The 19,908-nt window shown below is 42.8% G+C and overlaps 1 protein-coding gene across 2 annotated transcripts in view; it reads right to left on the minus strand.

Annotated features, from left to right (window-relative positions):
- INTS9 (integrator complex subunit 9) overlaps positions 1-19,908 on the minus strand; it is an 83,433-nt gene that overhangs the window by 36,926 nt on the left and 26,599 nt on the right. For both annotated transcript variants that reach the window (XM_030555177.1, XM_030555178.1), the window contains 3 exons: positions 14,740-14,860; positions 12,490-12,624; positions 5,561-5,672 (listed from right to left, as the gene is read on the minus strand). In XM_030555177.1, coding sequence (XP_030411037.1) covers positions 5,561-5,672; positions 12,490-12,624; positions 14,740-14,860 — 368 coding nt within the window. The remainder of the gene's footprint in view (positions 1-5,560; positions 5,673-12,489; positions 12,625-14,739; positions 14,861-19,908) is intronic.

Here is a 19,908-nt window from a genome sequence, read left to right on the forward strand (position 1 = left end):
TGTTAGAAAGTGCTTTGACCTCCTGTGGGATGATGCTGTAGAAATGCAATCTCAACCTAAGGAACTGGTGACTATAGGCAACAAGTGCTGGAGCCAAGAACTCCTCACACCTAGCCCTTGACATCAGGTTTGGATGACACTGCCTTCCATTCTTCCCAATTTAAACAGGAAGGACAATGGCACCCTCAGCTTGAGGAGGGATTTAAACCAGGGACAGGATTATACCAGGATTTGGCAGAAACTTTCGAAGAAGTTTAACAGGCTCTGTAAAAAGGTGTGGCTAAAGTCCCTGTGGGCTAGCATGGCACTGTCAGTGTGTCCTGCCTTTGCATCCCCCTGACTGGGGTGGCAACAGGTTTGCTTTAACAGACTAGGGTAAGGAGAACCTGCCTCCCCCCCACCATTAACAAAATAGCACATCCCATTTTAATAAGCTTCTAAGTCAGGAGCAATTACAATAGCCTGTTCCGAAAGTCCTCACATCAGAACCCTGGTGCAGAGCTCCCAATACCACAAAACCAAGTCTTTTGTCTGGTTGGGCTGGTCTCCTGGAGTTGGAGGCCATGTCTACACTACAGAATTGTGTTGACCTAACTTTTGTCGGCATACAGCCCCTGTGGTTATTAAGTCGCTTGTGTGCGTGCACACTTGGCTCCTTGTGTCAGCGGTGCACGTTGTCGGGAGGAGCATTTGTATTGTCAGCGTGGGGCACTGTGAGGCCAGTAAAAAGTCGACGTTAGTAACGCGGTGTCTACACTGACACTGTGTTGACCTAATTACATCGACTGTGAGTCGACATGGCTCACTGAGGTGGTGTTACTAAATCAATGCAGAGACACTCTGACGTCAGTGGGAGCCAAATTTAAGTGAAGATCCTTCCACACAGCTAGGCCGATGCAAGGCAGCTTATGTCAACCTCACTGCGTGGTGTAGCCAGGTCTGAGACACAAACCCTATCCCACTGCAGCCTGGGCGGCTTCTACTCCCCTCTCTTGCTCGCCTTCCTGTTCAAAGAGCCCAGTGCTAGGGCAGGCAGGGCCTCCTGGATTATACCCCAGGCTATTTCGGCCATAGGCTCCAGTCTGTCCCTTAAAGGGGTATGTCAAAACCTAGTCCCAGATTTGGACCTTAGCGTCCAAAATATGGGGGTTAGCATGAAAAACCTCCAAGCTTAGTTACCAGCTTGGACCTGGTACTGCTGCCACCACCCAAAAAATTAGAGTGTTTTGGGGCACTCTGGTCCCCCCAAAACCCTTCCCTGGGGACCCCAAGACCCAAACCCTTGAGTCTCACAACAAAGGGAAATAAATCTTTTCCCTTCCCCTCCCAGGTGCTCCTGGAGAGATACACAGAAGCAACCTCCGTGAATCTAAGCAGAGGGAGTCCACCCTCTGTAATTCCAGTCCTGGAAACAAAAGCACTTTCCTCTTCACCCAGAGGGAATGCAAAATCAGGCTAGCAAATCTAACACACACAGACCTCCCCCTGACTTCTTCCTCCCACCAATTCCCTGGTGAGCTGCAGACCCAATTCCCTGAAGTTCCCCACTAAAGAAAAACTCCAACAGGTCTTAAAAGAAAACTTTATAGAAAAAGAAAGAAAAATACATACAAATGGTCTCTCTGTATTAAGGTGACAAATACAGGGTCAATTGCTTAAAAGAATATTGAATAAACAGCCTTATTCAAAAGAATACAATTTAAAGCACACCAGCAACTATAGACAAGTAATACAAAAGAAAAAACCGACTTTGTACTTACAACTTGGAAACCTAAGATTAGAAAGCAGGAAATAGAAATCCTTCTCATAGCTGAGAGAGAGGCAGACAGACAGACAAAGCAGTCAGACACAAACTTTCCTCCACCCAGAGTTGAAAAAATCCGGTTTCCTGATTGGTCCTCTGGTCAGGTGCTTCAGGTTACTTTTTTTTTTTTCAGGTGAAAGAGACATTAACCCTTAGCTATCTGTTTATGACAGGGTAGTATGCTCCTTCACAGTCTCAGAGTTTACAGGCTATGGCAAGAATCTCTTCCAGTTATAACATCTGCTCAGATCTAGTCTGCTCTCATTCCCTCCTCAGACAAGTTGAGGTACAGCACAATTTTAACAATCCCTTCTTTTAAGTACAGTTCATATGCATAGCTCTATCTTATTCACGGCTCAGTGTTTTAAGTCTTACATTTATTCCTAGAAAATATCTTATGGCTGTAAGCTACATGTCTCTGACGCGACAGTTGAAAGTGGGGCTGACGGGAAATTTGCTGCCTCACTTGGATTTCTCCTTTTCCTTTTGTAGAAGTTTCTCCCCATTTTGGTTAATTGTGCCTAACTGCTTTCATTGAGTTATCTCTCTCTGAATATTACATTGCTCATGAGATGTAGAGGGCATAACAGATAATTAAACATGTGAGCTGCAGACTTGCAGTGTTTTGCATAAACATTGTTGGTTCTGTCTATCCAGATCAGGGGTAGGCAACCTACGGCATGCTTGCTGAAGGCGGTACGCAACCTGATTTTCAGTGGCACTCACACTGCCCGGGTCCTGGCCACCGGTTCGGGGGGCTCTGCATTTTAAATTAATTTTAAATGAAGCTTCTTAAACATTTTAAAAACCTTATTTACTTTACATACAACTATAGCTCAGTTATATATTATAAAATTATAGAAAGAGACCTTCTAAAAACATTAAAATGTATTACTGGCACACGAAACCTTAAATTAGAGTGAATAAATGAAGACTCAGCACACCACTTCTGAAAGGTTGCCAACCCCTGATCCAGATGTTGGTTCAACAGGTATCACTTGTTTGCACAGTGTCAGTTACTTGCCTATATAGTACCTAGTGCAACTCAATCCTAATCCATGACTGGGGTTCTAAAGTGCTACCGTAAATGAAATATTAAGGGTGAACCCTATAAAACAGGGGCATCCAGACCACCTGACCAGACCACCATCCAGTCTTCACAAATGCATTGTTCTGTATACACTACAGCTAGACAGGAAACATTTTTCTCATCCTACCACAAATTTGAGATTTAAAAAAGTTTTCCATTTCACACTGGGAGGAAACCAAGAATTTGGGGCATTTTTTGCAAAACAGCAAGACATCCCCACCCCAGAACAGCCAAAATCCCAGGAATTAGAGCGCTCTCCCGGGATGTGAGAGACCCAGGTTCAAGTTCCTATTCCTAATCTGTCAGACCAGGGACTTGACCTTGGGACACCCACATAGCTACCGGTTATTCTGGGGTGAGGCTCTTTGAAATTCCATCCTGCACCCAAAAAACCTTCCTAAAAGTGTCATCAACCCAGATAAGTTCCCATGAAAAATTTCAGTTTGTGACAAACTGGCATTTTCCTACGAAAAACTTCAGTCAAAAACGGTGGCAGACTGCTGTCTTTGAGTTGCACCTCTTTGAATATTACATTATGAGATGTAGAGGGCATGACAAATAATTAAACATGTTAGCTGGAGACCCTGCAGTGGTTTGCATAAACATTGTTGGTTCTTTCTATCCAGATGTTGGTTAAACACATCATTTGTTTGCACAGTGTCAGTTACATGTCTACAGAACTGGACCCTAATTCATGACTCTCCGTAACACACAAATCTGCTCTCAGATACACAAGGGTGACTTCTACAGATGTCAATAAGAGGATGTGTGTATCGGAAAGCAGAGTTTTGAGCACAATTTATCTTGACGATGTACTGAAAATTTAATATATTATAATTTTGGCATTTCAAATTTAATCTTGTTCAGTAACGCCACAATAAATGGTTTGAATTTACAACTCAAAACAAGATACTTGAATTTCCAACAGCTGCTGGTGCAAGGTCAAGTTGGCATCTGAATAAACACACACCCAGAGAGAGTCTGCAAATTTTGCTGATGATGCCCAAGGCAATGCAAATACAAGTCCATCTTTCACAGCTGCAATGAATCGGAGCAGCAGCACAGACCACTGTAAAAAGTGGTTGGTCACTAAACTAATATGACTTGGAAGATAAGCTCAGGGTGGGGAATCATGCACGTGACTCTAATAATGGGGGTTGGGTGTCTAAGCCACAGAGTGCTCTGATGTAGATGAAAACTGAGCTGAAGGTGAAGCTTTTGGAGTTACACTCCTGATCTTAGCTACATGTTAATAATCACAAACATGCTGTTATTTTACGATATTGGAAAAGGAATAAAATGTGTGTCTGCTTTACTGCATAACAAAATGCAAGCAATTCATAGATTTTAATGCTCAGTGACCATTATGATCATCTAATTTGACCCCGTGTGACACAAGCCATAGAATTTCATCCAGTAATTCCCATAGCAAGGCCAATGTCCTATGGTTGAATGGAAGCACATATATCTTTCAGAAAGACATCCAATCTTGATGTAAAAACTTCAAGTAGTGGAGAATCCAGTAAATCCCTTGGTCAACAATTTGCCCTCTAACTAGAATTATATCCCCACACTGGGATTTAAAGAGAATCTTTAAAGTGGGAGGGAACATCCATCTAGTGATTTTGCGCTTGAATTTATGCATGGATGAGAATTTACTATCTACTGCTTTTGTCAGAAGGAGTTGTCAAGCAGGAGCCAAGATTCCTGGGTTCTGTTCCCAACTCTGCCACAGGCTTCCTTTGTGACCTTGGGCAAGTCACCTAACCTATGTGCCTCATGTTTCCCCAACTGTAAAATGGGGCTAATAATACTTGTTTACCTAACTATGGTGTCATGAGGCTTGGTTTATTTAGGTTTCTAGTCCTTTGAGTTCCTCACTATACAAGAGTGAAGTTGTGATTTTTGTTACAACCCTGACCACCTTCAAAATATATATATAGTTTACAATAAAGGTGTTTGCTAGAAGAACAGGCAGAAGCAGCAGAACATCTGTGAGGAGAAACCATGAGGACAGAGGAGTAATCACAGGAAGGGATGTGGTAGGAGGGAGAAGAGAGGGGAAAAAAAAATCAGAGGTCACATTTCAAACAGGCTGGGAAATGCTGCAACTCACACTCTGATGTTACAGCTTGCAATTAGCAGCTTTTGCAGCTGTGAAAGCTTGTGATTAGGTTTTATATTTCTGTGGCCTATAAATATATATAAAATAAAAAATAAAGAAGATTGTGCTGTTTTCTTCTGATATATTTGTAAGCCAGGTGTAAGGAAAGAAACAGAAAGGCACAAAAATGGTGTGCAAGGATTTTACACTGGGTGAGACACAGGAAGGAAACAATAATATTTCAGCTGGGGTGTCTATTCAAAACCTAGGCAACACGTAGTCGGTTGGCAGCAAGGCTGCATACTTAGCAAACCAAGAGCAGCAGATGATTAAATCTCATTAAACCTGCTCCATTCCAAAACATCTCAGGTACAACCCGTGTCTCTTAAGGCACTTTATTAATGACATCAGGAGCACATCATAAAATCTAAACAGCTAGTTTTATGCCAGAAGATATAGTCAGGCAACTTACCCAGTTCTGGGAATCACCAAATTATTTCCCAACAAAAGCAACGAATAAGATGATACAATAAGCAAAGTGCTTCTTACAATAGTGACCTACCCAGGTTACTGCAGAACTCCCCCACCATGCCATCTGGGTTAGCGGTGGGAATCTGGGTAAGCCCCGTCAGAATGAGAACATCGCTGTTTTTAAGAGAAGCCTGGTCCATGGCCTGAAAAAGAATGAAGTGAAGTAAATTCAGTAACAGTCACAGCACAGGTTTTCCCTGTTTTACAGTAAGAGGAGGATTGGTAATAAAGTAACAACACAAAACTGCAGAGATTATGGAACAAGTTAACTTCCGACCATCCTGCATGTGTGGAGATGCAACAAAAGCTAGCCAGCAGATCAGAATCATAGATTAGGGTTTGAAGAGACCTCAGGAGGTCATCTAGTCCACTCCCCTGTTCAGAGCAGAACCAACCCCAACTAAATCATCCCAGCCAGGGCTTTGCCAAGCCAGGCCTTAAAAACCTCTATAGATGGAGATTCCACCACCTCCCTAAGTAACCCATTCCAGTGCTTCACCACCCGCCAAGTGAAATACCGTTTCCTAATGTCCAACCTAAACCTCCCCCACTGCAATTTGAGACCACTGCTCCTTGTTCTGTCATCTGCCACCACTGAGAACAACCGAGCTCCATCCTCTTTGGAACCTCTCTTCAGGTAGTTGAAGGCAGCTATCAAATCCCCCCTCACTCTTGTATAGCCATGTCTGTATCTTCCAAGAAAACTCATATTATTGAGTTGGCACTAGACCCCTCTGAAAGTAGCATCCTCAACAGACGAATCATCTTGCGGCCTTAGGAGCTGACAGCATGGCTGCAATGTTAACAGTAGAAATTTCTGAAGATGTAATGTAGAAAGCGTATTACCTCTGAGCTCCACAGACTGCACTGGCCTCCAGCTAGGTTTCAAGTGCAATTCAAGGTGTTAGCTTTGATCTATAAAAAAACACGTATTGCTTGGGTCTTGGGAACCTCCCTCTCTCCTGGGATCCTTGAGACAGGAGCTGCAGATTTCTTAAACGGGGAAGCTGGAGTCAGGGTATTCTCAGTACAGGGTCCTTAAATATACAGCCAGCTCCACTGCCCCAGTGGCAGAGCTAGTTAGCCAATTTCAAGACACACTTTTAGTCTCGTTTACTTGTCTAGGCCTTTGTAGAGGTGGGGGGGGCAGGGGGATGTAGGACGGGACAATTATCATGGATTTTTGTGATCCATTAGTATTTTTATTAATGCACCTAGAAAGCTGTTACTGGTGCATTTAAAAAAATTAAATGTCAATCAAAAAAAAATTACATTTAACCCCTAAAGTTACATGCAGTTGACAAAATAAAACGAAATATGAAGAGTTGTACAGAAACCGCATCACAAACTTAACTACAGCATCTGCAGTGCAACACTACAGTCAAACTAATGAAGAAAACTACCCTCTACATTGCCACTCCTTTCCACATTAAACCGCCTTCCATGATTCAATCAAAACAGTGTTATAGGATCTCCATTCTTAATTCATGTGTCTTTGCAGCTTGTGCTCAAGGCTACGGGCTTAAAATAAAAGATGGCTTCAATGTAATAGATGTCCAAAGTGGTGTGCAGCCCTGATTCATTGTGTGCACAGTATTGCACTGATCCCGTACAACCACAAAGTACAAATCAAACTGGATCCACTATGCATGGGTAAAGCAGGCCGGTGTCTGAACCTGGCTGCAGTGACGGGTGACATCTTGTCCATACATAAGCCACGCTACGTCCAGCTCCTAACGGACACAGGCTTACACCACAGAAAACCATCACCACAATCGGCCTCTTTGCTGGCTCACCAGAGGCGCCAAATACGAAATGGGCCATGAAAATGGAGTGGAAACTTCCACCTGTAGAGGCAGTCCCTGTAGGTCAGGGTTGAAACACATTGGCAGGGCAGTGTAAGGACAACTTGCATTGTGCTGCCTAGAGGACTTCATTCTCTAGGGCTAATAATCTGACATTTCAGCAGAATTAAATTAAATGAGGAGGGCAATAAACTCTCTTCCCCCAACACCCCCACATTAATTATACAGAGTCTAAAATCAGAGATTATATGTAATGGGTGCTAGTATGGAATTGAAATGGTAAACTTCAGAAATGCATCCGACGAAGTGGGTATTCACTCACGAAAGCTCATGCTCCAATACGTCTGTTAGTCTATAAGGTGCCACAGGACTCTTTGCTGCTTCTGACTGAGAGAAATTCACTTCTCCCTCCAGGGCTGATCAATAGGACACTGCAGCTATGGAATAGTTGGGCTAGAGAAAGGAACTCTGGCCCCAGCCTGGGGGACCACATTGCAATCCCCTCACAACTACCATTGAAACTTTTAGCATGGAGTAGCAGCTGCAGCCCCTGTGCACCCCTTGTCTGGTGTTTTCGGGCCATGGATTCTCACATGTGGATCCCTGCCTTCTCCCCTGGCCTACCCCCAATACAGATTTTTGCACCAGCCTATGCAAGGCTGATGCAGAGACTCCTGAGAAACTAAAGGACCCTGGCACAATTCCCATGCTCCCGGTGTAGCATGGAGGCAGTGCAAAGATCTTCACAGCAGCCCTTGATCTCACCAATGAATTTTGCCCATTGTCTTCAATGGAAGTTGAGGGCGCTCAGCACCTCACAGGGCCAGGCTCATAGAAGACCATCTCTGAGTCCATGAATATGCGTCGTATGCCTGTGACAAATATAATGCACATACACAGAAGCACCAATAATGCGGAAAAATAAATATTGAGTCTGCCAGTGATAATGTACATAATGATTATGCTATATTAGATACCCATAATTTCAGCTCTACTGCACTGAGAGGGCTTGCATTGATTCTTCAGGTTAATGAAAACAATAGGTCTTTAAAAGGCTTTTAGTGACAATCCTATTCACACTGTCACCTCAAGGTCTCCACTTCAGCGCCAGTAGGCAATTCCATACATTTCTAGTGCTAATAGGCATCTAGGCAATGTCTTCAATGGGAACCCTCTGTCAGAACATAAGAGCGAAGAGCAAAAGTCATAGTGTGTGTCCAGCGCAGATCTCATCAAATAAATCCTTTAAAACTCTGCAGCTCTATATGGAGCAGTCAGGAATGGAATCTAGCTGCCCACCCGACTTACATTTCCCATGAAAGTGCTTTAAGTACCTCATATAAGACCTCGATCTGGCCTACTAGCACTATATACAAAAGGAACCAGTCAGAAAGCTACAGTGACCTGAGAAGGATACGCTTCTGAGAGAGACAGAGGCAAATGTACAGGGCAAAATGGATCCAGGATAACTCTTGAAAGACTGATTACGTGCACAGAAGACACTTGAAATACTCCCCAGCACCCTGCATGAAAACCACTGTATATCCACAAAATGTTCAGTTAACTTGGCTAGACAACAGATTAACTTGCATTACTGCACTATATTTCAACCTGATTTGCTTGCTGCAGTTTCTCTTCATCAGTGTCCTTATGTTCTGTAAGGAAGTCAAGTGTGCTATACTCCGCCCAATACTAAGGAAGATCACGGCGTAACAGGGTGAAGGAAAAATAGGTATATTTTATCCATGAAAGGAGATACATCCACGAACACAAACACTATTAACTCAATGGAACAGTGGACCAGAATGGAGATCATTGGCTGCTGCTATGTCAATAATGTTGTAAATCAGGTAAATTTTAAAGGGCAATATAAAAAACTAAGACAAAGACTCCTGATGGACTGTTAAGGTTGCACAGTTGAAAGGAATTAAGAATTGAAAGGGTTACTAGTCCTATAGCAATGTTAATCTGGGCATGTTAACACATCCCGTATATATTTGTGGTACACAGATACAGCAAGAAAGACTGAAAAAGAAAATAATATGTCTTCCTTGCTAAATAAGCACCACAAATACATAGGACATGCAACGTGGCTCTTAACATTGTTTTCTTGATTTGTTTTAAAATCAGTGATTCCCAAACTGGGGTTCATGAAATGTTTCATGGAGTTCTCAGGAAAAAATTCCCTAATGGCGAACAGAGCTGTCCTTAGGGACCCCGGGCAGCATGGGGCCAGCAGCCTGGAGCCTCTGGACTTCCAAGAGCTAAGCAGATGAAAGCAAGCTTATCTATCACACTGAGGAGATTTAACCTTCAAGACTCCTTATAAGAAATGGAAAGGGAGGTGGATTTTTTTTTGCTGTTTTTAATATTAAATAGGCTGCTAGTGTTTTTAAAATTATTACGAAGAACAAGTTTAAGCTTTGTCGTAATGTGCACTGTTTGCCTGGACTGCTTAACACCTGAATGCATGTGCAGGAGGAACTCTGAGTTGGCTTCTTAAATTCCTTCATGCTGTTTCACATCTGATACTCCTTGATGAAACATAGGAGCCTTGTCTTATAACAGGCTTATTCAAAGTGATACAAGCTACGAAAGGGAGATCTTGGAAGAGTGTTGCCATTTTCATAATGTAATAAAAATACTGTAATGATAAATAATAATTAATAATAGTGTGTAATAAGTATGTCATAAAACCAAATATTATATTTCAAGATCACTGCTTTTATTAATTATACTCAGGTAAAGGAGAAAATCCCTGGAAATATTCATTTTTAGGAGGGGGTCTGCGAGACTTGACATTTTAGTGAAAGGGGTTCACAAGCTGTTAAAGCTCAAGAACCACTGTTTTAAATCTTAGCTGAATAAGCTTAAACTTTAATGTGAAAGGTGTGTGTTTAAGAGAAAACATAAAAAGTGTAGGACAAGGGAGTCAGAAATTGGCTTTAGTCTCACTCCCTATCCAGTGAAATGACACAAGTGAATTCTGCAGACTAATTCCAAAGCCAAGGGAGCATCCTGCTCACACTCCCTTTCCACTTTATCTCTGGGCAATCTCATCCACAAATAAATTCAACTATCACCTCTATGCAGGTGATTCACAGATCTACCTCGCTAGTCCAGTCTCTTCTGTCCAAACTAAAATCTCTGCAACGTCTCCACATGTGGGGATAGCTGTCAGTTTAAGCTCATCTTCTCTCCTGCCCTCCTGCTACCTCCTTTCTCGACCACTGCATACAGCACCATCATCCCATCTGTCACTCAAGCCCACAACCTGGGCTTCCTCTTCAGCGAAGACTTCCCTCTAGTTCCTCACACCCAGGCTATGTCTAAGTCTTTGCCATTTCTAAGGTACAGCCTTTCCTCTTCATCCATACAACGAAGACTCTCATCTCATGACTCCAGTATGACAATATCCTTTTTTCTGGCCTTGAAAGATACAATCTTGACCCATTCATATCAATTCAGAATGCTGCTGCAAAAAATCTATTTCCTACTCTATCACTTTTGACCAGTGCAACCCTCTATTTGCGCTTTCCTTCTCTACCACATCAAATATAAGTTAGTTTTCTTCACTTTTCAAGGCCCTTCATGGCCTTCCCACACCCTACCTATCATCTCTCATTCATTATCAAGATATCAACTCCTGCCTCCAGTCAGTCAGTAAAGCCAGCCTTCTTTGCCCACTTGTTATATTTTCAAAACAGGCACCTTCACGCTTTCTCACATGCTGCCACCTCCATCCCAAAGACACATTCAGAATTCAAGAGCAGATGAAGGGATTTTGCCCAAAGTTTCCAACAAAAAGAGAACATACCTTCGGATAGAAATGAAGCATGGAACGTTATAGCTTAATAGATGGTGCTTGTAGCAGCACTGTGCCCCCTGACATTACTGGGTGTTAGTTCAGTACTAACTGAGAAAGAAGACAGGTTTCAGAGTGGTAGCCATGTGGAAAATACAGTAGGAAGATATATATATATACATACACATACACACACACACACACACAGAACATGAAAAAATGGGTGTTGCCAGATCAACTATAATGAGACTAATCAATTAAGGTGGCCTATTCTCAGCACGATTATCAGCACCTTAATTGATTAGGCTTGTTATAGTTGGTATGGCAACACCCATTTTTTCATGTTCTCTGTTATATATATATATAATCTTTCTACTATATTTTCCACTGCATGCATCCGATGAAGTGAGTCTTAGCCCACGAAAGCTTATGCCCCAAAAAATTTGTTAGTCTCTAAGGTGCCACAAGTACTCCTCGTTTTTAAGAAAGAAGAGCAACACCTACTGAATTACCCAAACTACTTCCTACAGCACCAAGATTTTCCCAGGGAGGTCTTCATCATGTCAAGAATCAACCCTGCCTCACTTTGAAAACAAGGAAGATCATAACCCAAGACAGTCTGGAGAAAAAGGATGGGGATTTAGAGACTCCAATATGTTATCTATTGTAAATACAGCTGCATTATAAAGGGACCATGAAAATTACCTGTCAAGCTTTTCAGTGCACAATACTCAACAGCAGAGATTATAGAGGATACTCTCCTTGGGACAAGGTTACTTACTGATAATGAACCTAATCTTTTTTAATTATTTTATTAAAACCTCCTGCTAATGCTTCTCTTTTAACTATTGTTAAAAGCAGGGGGGAAAGGCTGGCACCCAGTTAGCCATCATTCCTTCAAAGCAAGGACCTTTCAGAAGTGATACAGAAGCAGCCTGTGAACTGTCTTTAGAGACCATACAGTGTTTTTTAAGCAATGCTGTATTGCTTTAAAAGGAAAGTTCTAGAGTTAACATGGCCCTTTAAATTAGAGCAGCAGACTTCTACTTCTGGAGATTGGATTAAAATTTGATCCCTGGTAACAAAGAGTTTAGTCATCTCACCTTACTACCTAGAGGATGCTCGTCCGCTTAACAGAGTGGCAGTCTTTGCTTAATGCTAACCAGGACGTCTGGCTGATCACAAATGTAGGGCATTAGTACAGCTTAGATGGGGAAACTTTTACAAGGTGCCTGCTGCCATCAGACCCGACCCCAGTGAGGTGAGGGCCCCTGTTTATTGAGCCTCAAATTCACTTCCCCACTTCCGGAAATGGAATCGTTCTATCAAATTTCAACAGAGTGTTTGTACCTGCGGGTGTGTTGTGAGCAGCGAGGACCCCGAAACATAGGACACCTTCTCATAATGTGATTGTATAATCCAGTTGGAGCTTCCAAGTGCATAGCCAGAACTGAGAGGAGTAACCTGCACGGCACCAAACAGCTCCTGGAAAAAAACAGGTTGCGAGAAATAAACTGAAGAGAACAAACACAGAGACAAATTAGAGCACTGATGAGATCTTATTATAAATAAGTCTTAACAACATTGCAGTTAGCAATTAGATGATTAGAGGCATTTTTTTTTAAATCTCTTAATGATTTAGAGTTTTACTTTCTTTAGTGCCCAGGTAGAACAATTTCACCCCCTCCTGCACTAGTGCAAGACTTCTGTTTGGATGGGGAAGATAGCAGGAGAAGGTTTTACATTTAAAGACAAACTCAATCCTCCTCCCCCCGCCCCCCGCAAGACTATTTCTATTGAAACTATTATCCATAGATGGTTTTGGAACAGTCTCTCCTTCTACAAACACACAAAAATAGCCTAAATTCTGAGGGCAGGTCTACACTACGGGGTTAAGTCGACCTAATTACACAAATCCAGCTACGTGAATAATGTAGCTGGAGTCAACGTAGCTTAGGTCAATTTATTGCGGTGTCTACACCGTGCTGGATCTGTCGACTTACCTTATCCTTCTCGTTCTGGTGGAGAACCGGACTTGATGGGAAAACGATCTGCGGTTGATTTAGCAGGTCTTCACTAGACCCACTAAATCGATCCCCAGTGGATCAATCGCTGCAGCGTCAATCCCCAGTAAGCGTAGACAGACCTTGAGTGTAAACTACTTAGCAGTGCTCTTTTATCTAGTGGTTTCCTTTCCTCTTGTTCTAAAAAGCTTATGTTTTTTGTCTGCATGCAGTGATGCGTTACTGGGAAAATAGGCAGTTATGACCACCATGATTTACCTTGTGGCTACAAAGCTAAGAGGATGAATCTTGCAATATATATATTTTTAAGCATCCAAACACACATACTAGATGCCTCACAAAACAGGTAAAGACATGGTCTCTCTCCCAAACAGTTCACAATCCAGGGCCTCAGATTCACAGATACATAAAATGAATAAAGTAAATGACTGATTCAACATTTGTGATGTAGGAGTCAAAATAATGGTGAATTACTATTAATGTTTACTGATTAAAATCTAAGCCCTCCCTAGGGGGGAGGGCTAGCTCAGTGGTTTGAGCATTAGCCTGCTAAACCCAGGGAAGTGAGTGCAATCCTTGAGGGGGCCACTTAGGGATCTGGGGCAAAATCAGTACTTGGTCCTGCTAGTGAAGGCAGGAGGCTGGACTCGATGACCCTTCGGGGTTCCTTCCAGTTCTATGAGATAGGTATATCTCAATTTATCTTTATCTAGTTGCTATACAAAGCTCCCGGACAATGGGAGCTGCGGGGGCTGTGCTTACAGGCAGCAGCAATGCATGGAGACCCCCTCGCCCCCCCATCCCCAAGTAGGGACATGCTCGCTACTTGTGGGAGTGGCATGGGGCCAGGGCAGGCAGGGAACCTGCCTTAGCCCCACTGTGCCACTGGACTTTTAGTGGTTGGAGATTGTGATCAACTGGCAGAGGCTCCATGACCGACTAGTCGATCACAATCTACTGGTTGGTGAACACTGCCTTATCCTAAAGGTAGGCTATTGAATTGTTGAGTTTAATTCATTCTAGGATGTGCACTTGCTTATGGCACAGAAAACCCCAGCAAAGGGCCCCAAAGGAGAAGTGTGCAGAGAGGTTGGGTTGCACCAGTGCAAAGTGTTCACATATTCCAGTTAACTGGGGGACGAGAAGAGGTGGAAAAGTGGAGGCAGAGACATTCAGCAGATCCCCAGAAGTGAGATGCACTGGCTGGGGAGGGGACATGGCCAGGGAACCTGGAGGATATGCTAATTAAGAAGACACCTCCACATCCCACTGGGCCAGCTTTAATTTTATGTATCTCAGCTTTATGTTCAAAACTAGCCTCCCCTGAGAAATCCAGATAGCTGACTTTGTCCCTACCAAAGGGGAATCTTCTTCATAAGGCAGGTGGGGTCGTGATGTGGGGCACTGAATGGAATCCTGTCCCACCCTCCAGGCTAGCGTGACTAGCCCCCACACAGCATCCAGAATGGGTGCCGAGCACAGGAAAATGAGGGCTCTCGAAGATTCCAACAAAGACAAAAGAGAAGGGAGAAAAGATTGCTTTTGTTTGCCTGACGTTAGCTGTATCGATACTCACAATTTTCTGAGAATATCCCACCAGCTGGATCTTGCTGAGTGCAGCGTTCACTTCGGGCATGGTGTAACACCTCCTCCACATAGACACCTCCACTGCCTCTTTCAGAGGGGCAGGCAGTAGCCTGTAAAGATCAAATGGGATCTGGGCATTCTCAGGATTTCCTGTTGGGCTCCTAGACTTCTATTTCTATTGGCCTTATAGTGTTTTAGCTCCTAGAACTTATTCCATGTTGTTTCACACTCTGGGGACTGGCCAGTTCCAAGGATGAGGGAAAGATTGAGCTGGGAGGTTTTCCTGGCCAGGGGCGACTCTAGCTTTTTTGCCGCCCCAAGCACGGCAGGCAGGCTGCCTTTGGCGGCTTGCCTGCGGGAGGTCCCCAGTCCCCCGGATTCAGTGGCTTGCCTGCGGGAGGTCTGCTGGTCCCACGGATTCAGTGTACCTGCTGCTGAATTGCCACCGAATCTGTGGGACTGGCGGACCTACCGCAGGCAACAAAGGCTGCCTGACTGCCACCCTAACAGCGACCGGCAGGGGCCAGGCGCCCCCCATGGCTTGCCACCCGAGGCCCGCGCTTGGAGTGCTGATGCCTGGAGCCACCGCTGTTCCTGGCTAATGAGAAGCAGGGACAGGCCACTGCCACCTCGCCCCAGAAAACACTTCCTCCAGCTTTCTCTGCTGATGGTCCCCAATGGGAGCTGCGGGGGACAGTCAGGGAAGAATAGGAGGAAACGTGGGTTGCAGCATCATTTTTACCATGGATTAGAAATAGTAGCAGATTTGAACTGCAGATAGGCTGTGTTTATAGCAAAAGGCACTGCAAGAATTTGGGTTTGAGGGACAGTAGGTATTTTGGATTTGCCTGCAACACACCCACCTCTGAAGCTATGAATCTGAACACAGACAGGTGTGGAGTATGGTCTTGTGAGTAAAGCATAGGACCCAGAATCTGGGGACCCTAAGCCTATTCCCAGCTCTGCTGCAAACTTTGGGACTCAGAGGCCTTAGGTCACATGTTTCCCCATTAGTAAGATGGAAACAATACTTTTACCCAGAGTGAATTTGCAAGGATAAATTCATTGATGTTGCAAAGCACCCTGACATCCATGGACGGAAGTATTGAGTTTTCACACCACAGAAAACTTCATTCTATTTTTCATACATTGCATATTTTATATATATTTGCAAGTTAGTTGGCCAGCACTGTCGGGGAAGATGTGAACTGTAGTGTCACAGCCTCTAAGAGGGGTGGCTAACTTCAGGGAAATAAATTTTCTTTAGCAACATGAACCAAGCAGAGGCTGCCAAAACACAGAAGAAGAATAGGTTTTTTGGTATATTAAACTAATGCTAAATCAAAGGCTAATTAAAACCAGTTTCCCATGATTTATGAAAATTGGTCAAGTTTCTTTGATCAATTTGCATAAAGGGATTTAATTTATTGTTATGTCTACTAGTTCAGAGAACTTCTCCATAATTTAATATACTGAAGAAAGGATTAAGGCCAGCTCTTGCCAAGATCATCATGCATGCCTAACGCAATGACTGCAATTCTAGTCCACGCTGGCTGAAAGGAAAAGGGTTAAGGAGGCAAATGAAGTGTCTGAGGCCTCTTTTGGGAAATCAGAAAACAACAGGGGGCGAGACAATGCAGATAGGAGTCCAAGGTCTATGGGCAATAGTTTCAATGAAGTGTCTTCTACCTGCCATAAGAAGCTATTTACTGTTGAATGCCACAATAAGCCTATTCTTCCCAGAATGGTCTCCTTGCAATAGACAAAATGGGAGTCCGCCTTGCTGACAAAGGTAAGTTTCTAGCATCCTTGGACATAATTCTCAGTCTCTGAAGATCAACTGTGTTAAAATCCCCAGCAGGAAGGGCAGAACCACTCTTCAGGAGTCAAGTTCACTCCTAGAATGACGTGTTAAGGCGGTGATTGGCATTTGCTCTTCAGAAGTCCCTCTGCCAGGATTCTGCAGTTTTAGACTACTACCCTGTTTTTCAGCTTGTGTATGAGGCTGCCAGAAGAAACTGTAAGGGTTATGGGCTGAAACACTACTTACATGCTGATGGCATTCAGCTTTATGCATTCCTCATGGTCACCCCACTGTCAGCCCTCTCATGGCTGTCAGACATATTTGGGCGGACGAAGGGGCAGTTGGTAAAAACTCTGTGTGGATAAGACCAACGTAATGGGAGGTAGCATGTTCTAATGGTTCTTATGAGAACTCCAGCATCTGAACTTCTGGACTTTATTCTTAACTTTGCCCTGGCATAGCCTTGAGCAACTAACTTAATGCCCGTGCCTCAGTTTCCTGCATCTATAAAACATGACTTAATCCTGCTCAGTACAGAGGACCATGCCTAAAGTTTACCCGACTTGTTTCCAGCTGGAGGAAGGGAGGACTTGCCATATAAGATCAGCCCACTGGCCCATCTTCTCCATTATTCTGACAATGGCCAGTTCCAGGCACTTTAGAGGAAACTACTAAATGGGTAATTGTGGAATAACCCGCCTTTTGGGAAAGTTTGGGGAAAGTTTCTTATACCCCTTAATTAGAGTCTGAAGTGTGAGAGTATTTTGCTTCTAGATGTTTGGGTTTAACAACTCATTACAAATGCAACTCTCAATGTTCTCATTACTTAAAATGATACTTTCCTGAATCCTGCTCAGCTTTTAGCTTCAATCATATCTTGCAACAATGAGTTCCAGAAGTGAATTGTGCCTAGCCTCTACTAATGCCCGCACTGGAAAATAGGCATGTTGAGCACCCGCAATACCAGGACTTAGGGGGATCAGAGTCAATATGAAGGTTCAGCTTCTACAGAACCTTCAAATGCCTATTCAGTTAAAATGAAAACTACTGGTAATAAAACTTGCTAAGAAATTAGTTCATGCTGAATCTGGTAATGGAAAAGTGCCACCCACTATAAGGCACTTATTTTTTATAGTATTGGAATTTAAATTGCTTCAGTGCTTTAATGAAGATAATACTTTGTGTTTCATACTAACTATTCAGAGTGAAATGAGCTGAGCTGTAAAGTAATAATGGTGATTGATCAGGGTGAAAATTTTAAAAAAGTTAGACTCGAAAGTAATAAGTATTCTGTTCCAGCAGCAGCCACCAGGTACTTTCAAAACTTTGAAATTCAACAACAGCGATAGGATCCTCTTAAATAACTGATGTCATTTTTACCCTGAGCGTATTATTAATCAGGCATTAATTTGTGGACTAGTGGATGTTAGCTCAAATGCTATAATAATCAGCTTCATTTACACTTACATGACACTTGTCACCTGAAATCTCAAAGCACTTTGCAAACATTAATTAAGCCCACAACACCCTTAGAAGGTGATTAACCTCTCTCTGCCTCTGTAAAATTGAGCTAAGAGGCTTGCCCAGCATCAGTCAGTGACTGAAAGAGACAGGAATAGAATCCAGAATTGTTGGTCTCAGTCCCTCATTCAAATTAAGTACTGGACACCACGGACCCATCAGGCTAGTCACAGAGTAGTGATCACTTTTATTGCTACTGATGCATTGCAAGGTTCTTGATAGGCTTGGAAGGATTAGATTTTTATCTGTAAATGTCAATTTCACCATACCTGTGCAATCCGTGCACACAAATATCTGATAACTTAAATGTACAGTTAGGTGAAGAAAGAAAAATGTTGCTTGAGCTCTTACTAGAGTTTAAAGCTATTTACTTACTATATTTTGACCTGTGATGTTGACAATTTGTGTTTTAATGGTCATAGAGCTTTAACTTTCTGATTCTCAATATTTACTATCATTAAATAATTCTTGTCTGACTCCCCATCATTTCCCATAACTATGAACATTTAAACTGATAAAAACAGAAAAAAAGTTTAAAAAAATCAAATCAAAATTATTAAAAAAAAAAAAAATCAAATTCTGCTGAATTTATTTACTGGTTACTCTTCAATACCATGCGAGTAGAAAGCTATTCTACCCATTTCCTCTGCCCTCCCCTACAAAGTACTTGGACATGATATAAGCTTTAGGCATTGTCCCTTTGGAGGCTGCAGGAATTAGTAGCAGCTTGTCTTCTAGTTAAGACTCCTGAATACAGCTCATCACACTATATTCCATGCTGTACACAGGTTCTCTAGTCAGTTCAATAGGCTAGGGCCTACCTAGTTCAGCGATTGCCTCTTGCTCCATCTCCATCAGCACCCCACTACAACAGGTGCAGCTGACAGAGAGCATGGCAGACAGTTCCCAGGCTGAAACAGTGGAGAGCAGAATGAACCCACATCTTGCCCCCTTTAGGGCCTCTTCCAACTCCAACAAAACCAATTAAAAGACCCATTGGCTTCTATGGGTGTTGGGTCAGGCCCTTCAGGAACAATGCAAGGCTCATCTCTTGGTGTAACCCTTTCTGAAATGGATACTGCTACTGCAGATGGGTAGACAGCATTTCTCCTGGAATATGACCACCAAGAATGATCCTGCTATAGAACTGAACTTCTAAAATCAAGGACGGCATGGTATTTACCAAAGGTGGTTTTTACTAGGTAAAAATCATGGCTTTTATTGCCTTAGAAAAAGCTAGTTAGCCCTAATGTAAGGCATTTCCTATTTTTAGAACTGTTTCATTAAAGTACACCACATTACGCTTGATATTAGTTACATATTCAAATTGTGGTTACATAAGGCAGTGGACTAACTCAAGCTTGTACGAATAAAGGACAACTGCAGTAGGATTATCATAGTGAACATTGATATTTCTCAAAACTAAAATGTATACAACACCAAGGAAGTTATATGTCACGACTCATTTCAATGTTCAATATTATATAAACAAAAGGAAAAAAAAACCCATTTGATTATATGAAAATGACCCTAACGTGGAGTTGTAGGTATGAAGCATTAAGCAATCAGAAGCACGCAGAGTTGCAGACTGCCAGTCCAGGTCCATTTGGCCATGCAGCATTCTGTAGAAGACCAACTTTGACGCAGTAGTTAGACCAAGCCTGTTCCTCAGTTCTGAATAGATGTATACAAAGTTTGAAAAGACCTGTTCAATGCTTCCTGAACCCTGATGCTATTATTTTGCCCAGTTTCCTGGTTTAAATCTGTATTTACCTGTGCCCTATCCTAAATTAGTTTTTCCACCAGGAATCGCCAGCCCTGACAGAAATGATG

Source organism: Gopherus evgoodei, chromosome 3 (genome assembly GCF_007399415.2).
Source record: "Gopherus evgoodei ecotype Sinaloan lineage chromosome 3, rGopEvg1_v1.p, whole genome shotgun sequence".
Taxonomy (NCBI): domain Eukaryota; kingdom Metazoa; phylum Chordata; order Testudines; family Testudinidae; genus Gopherus; species Gopherus evgoodei.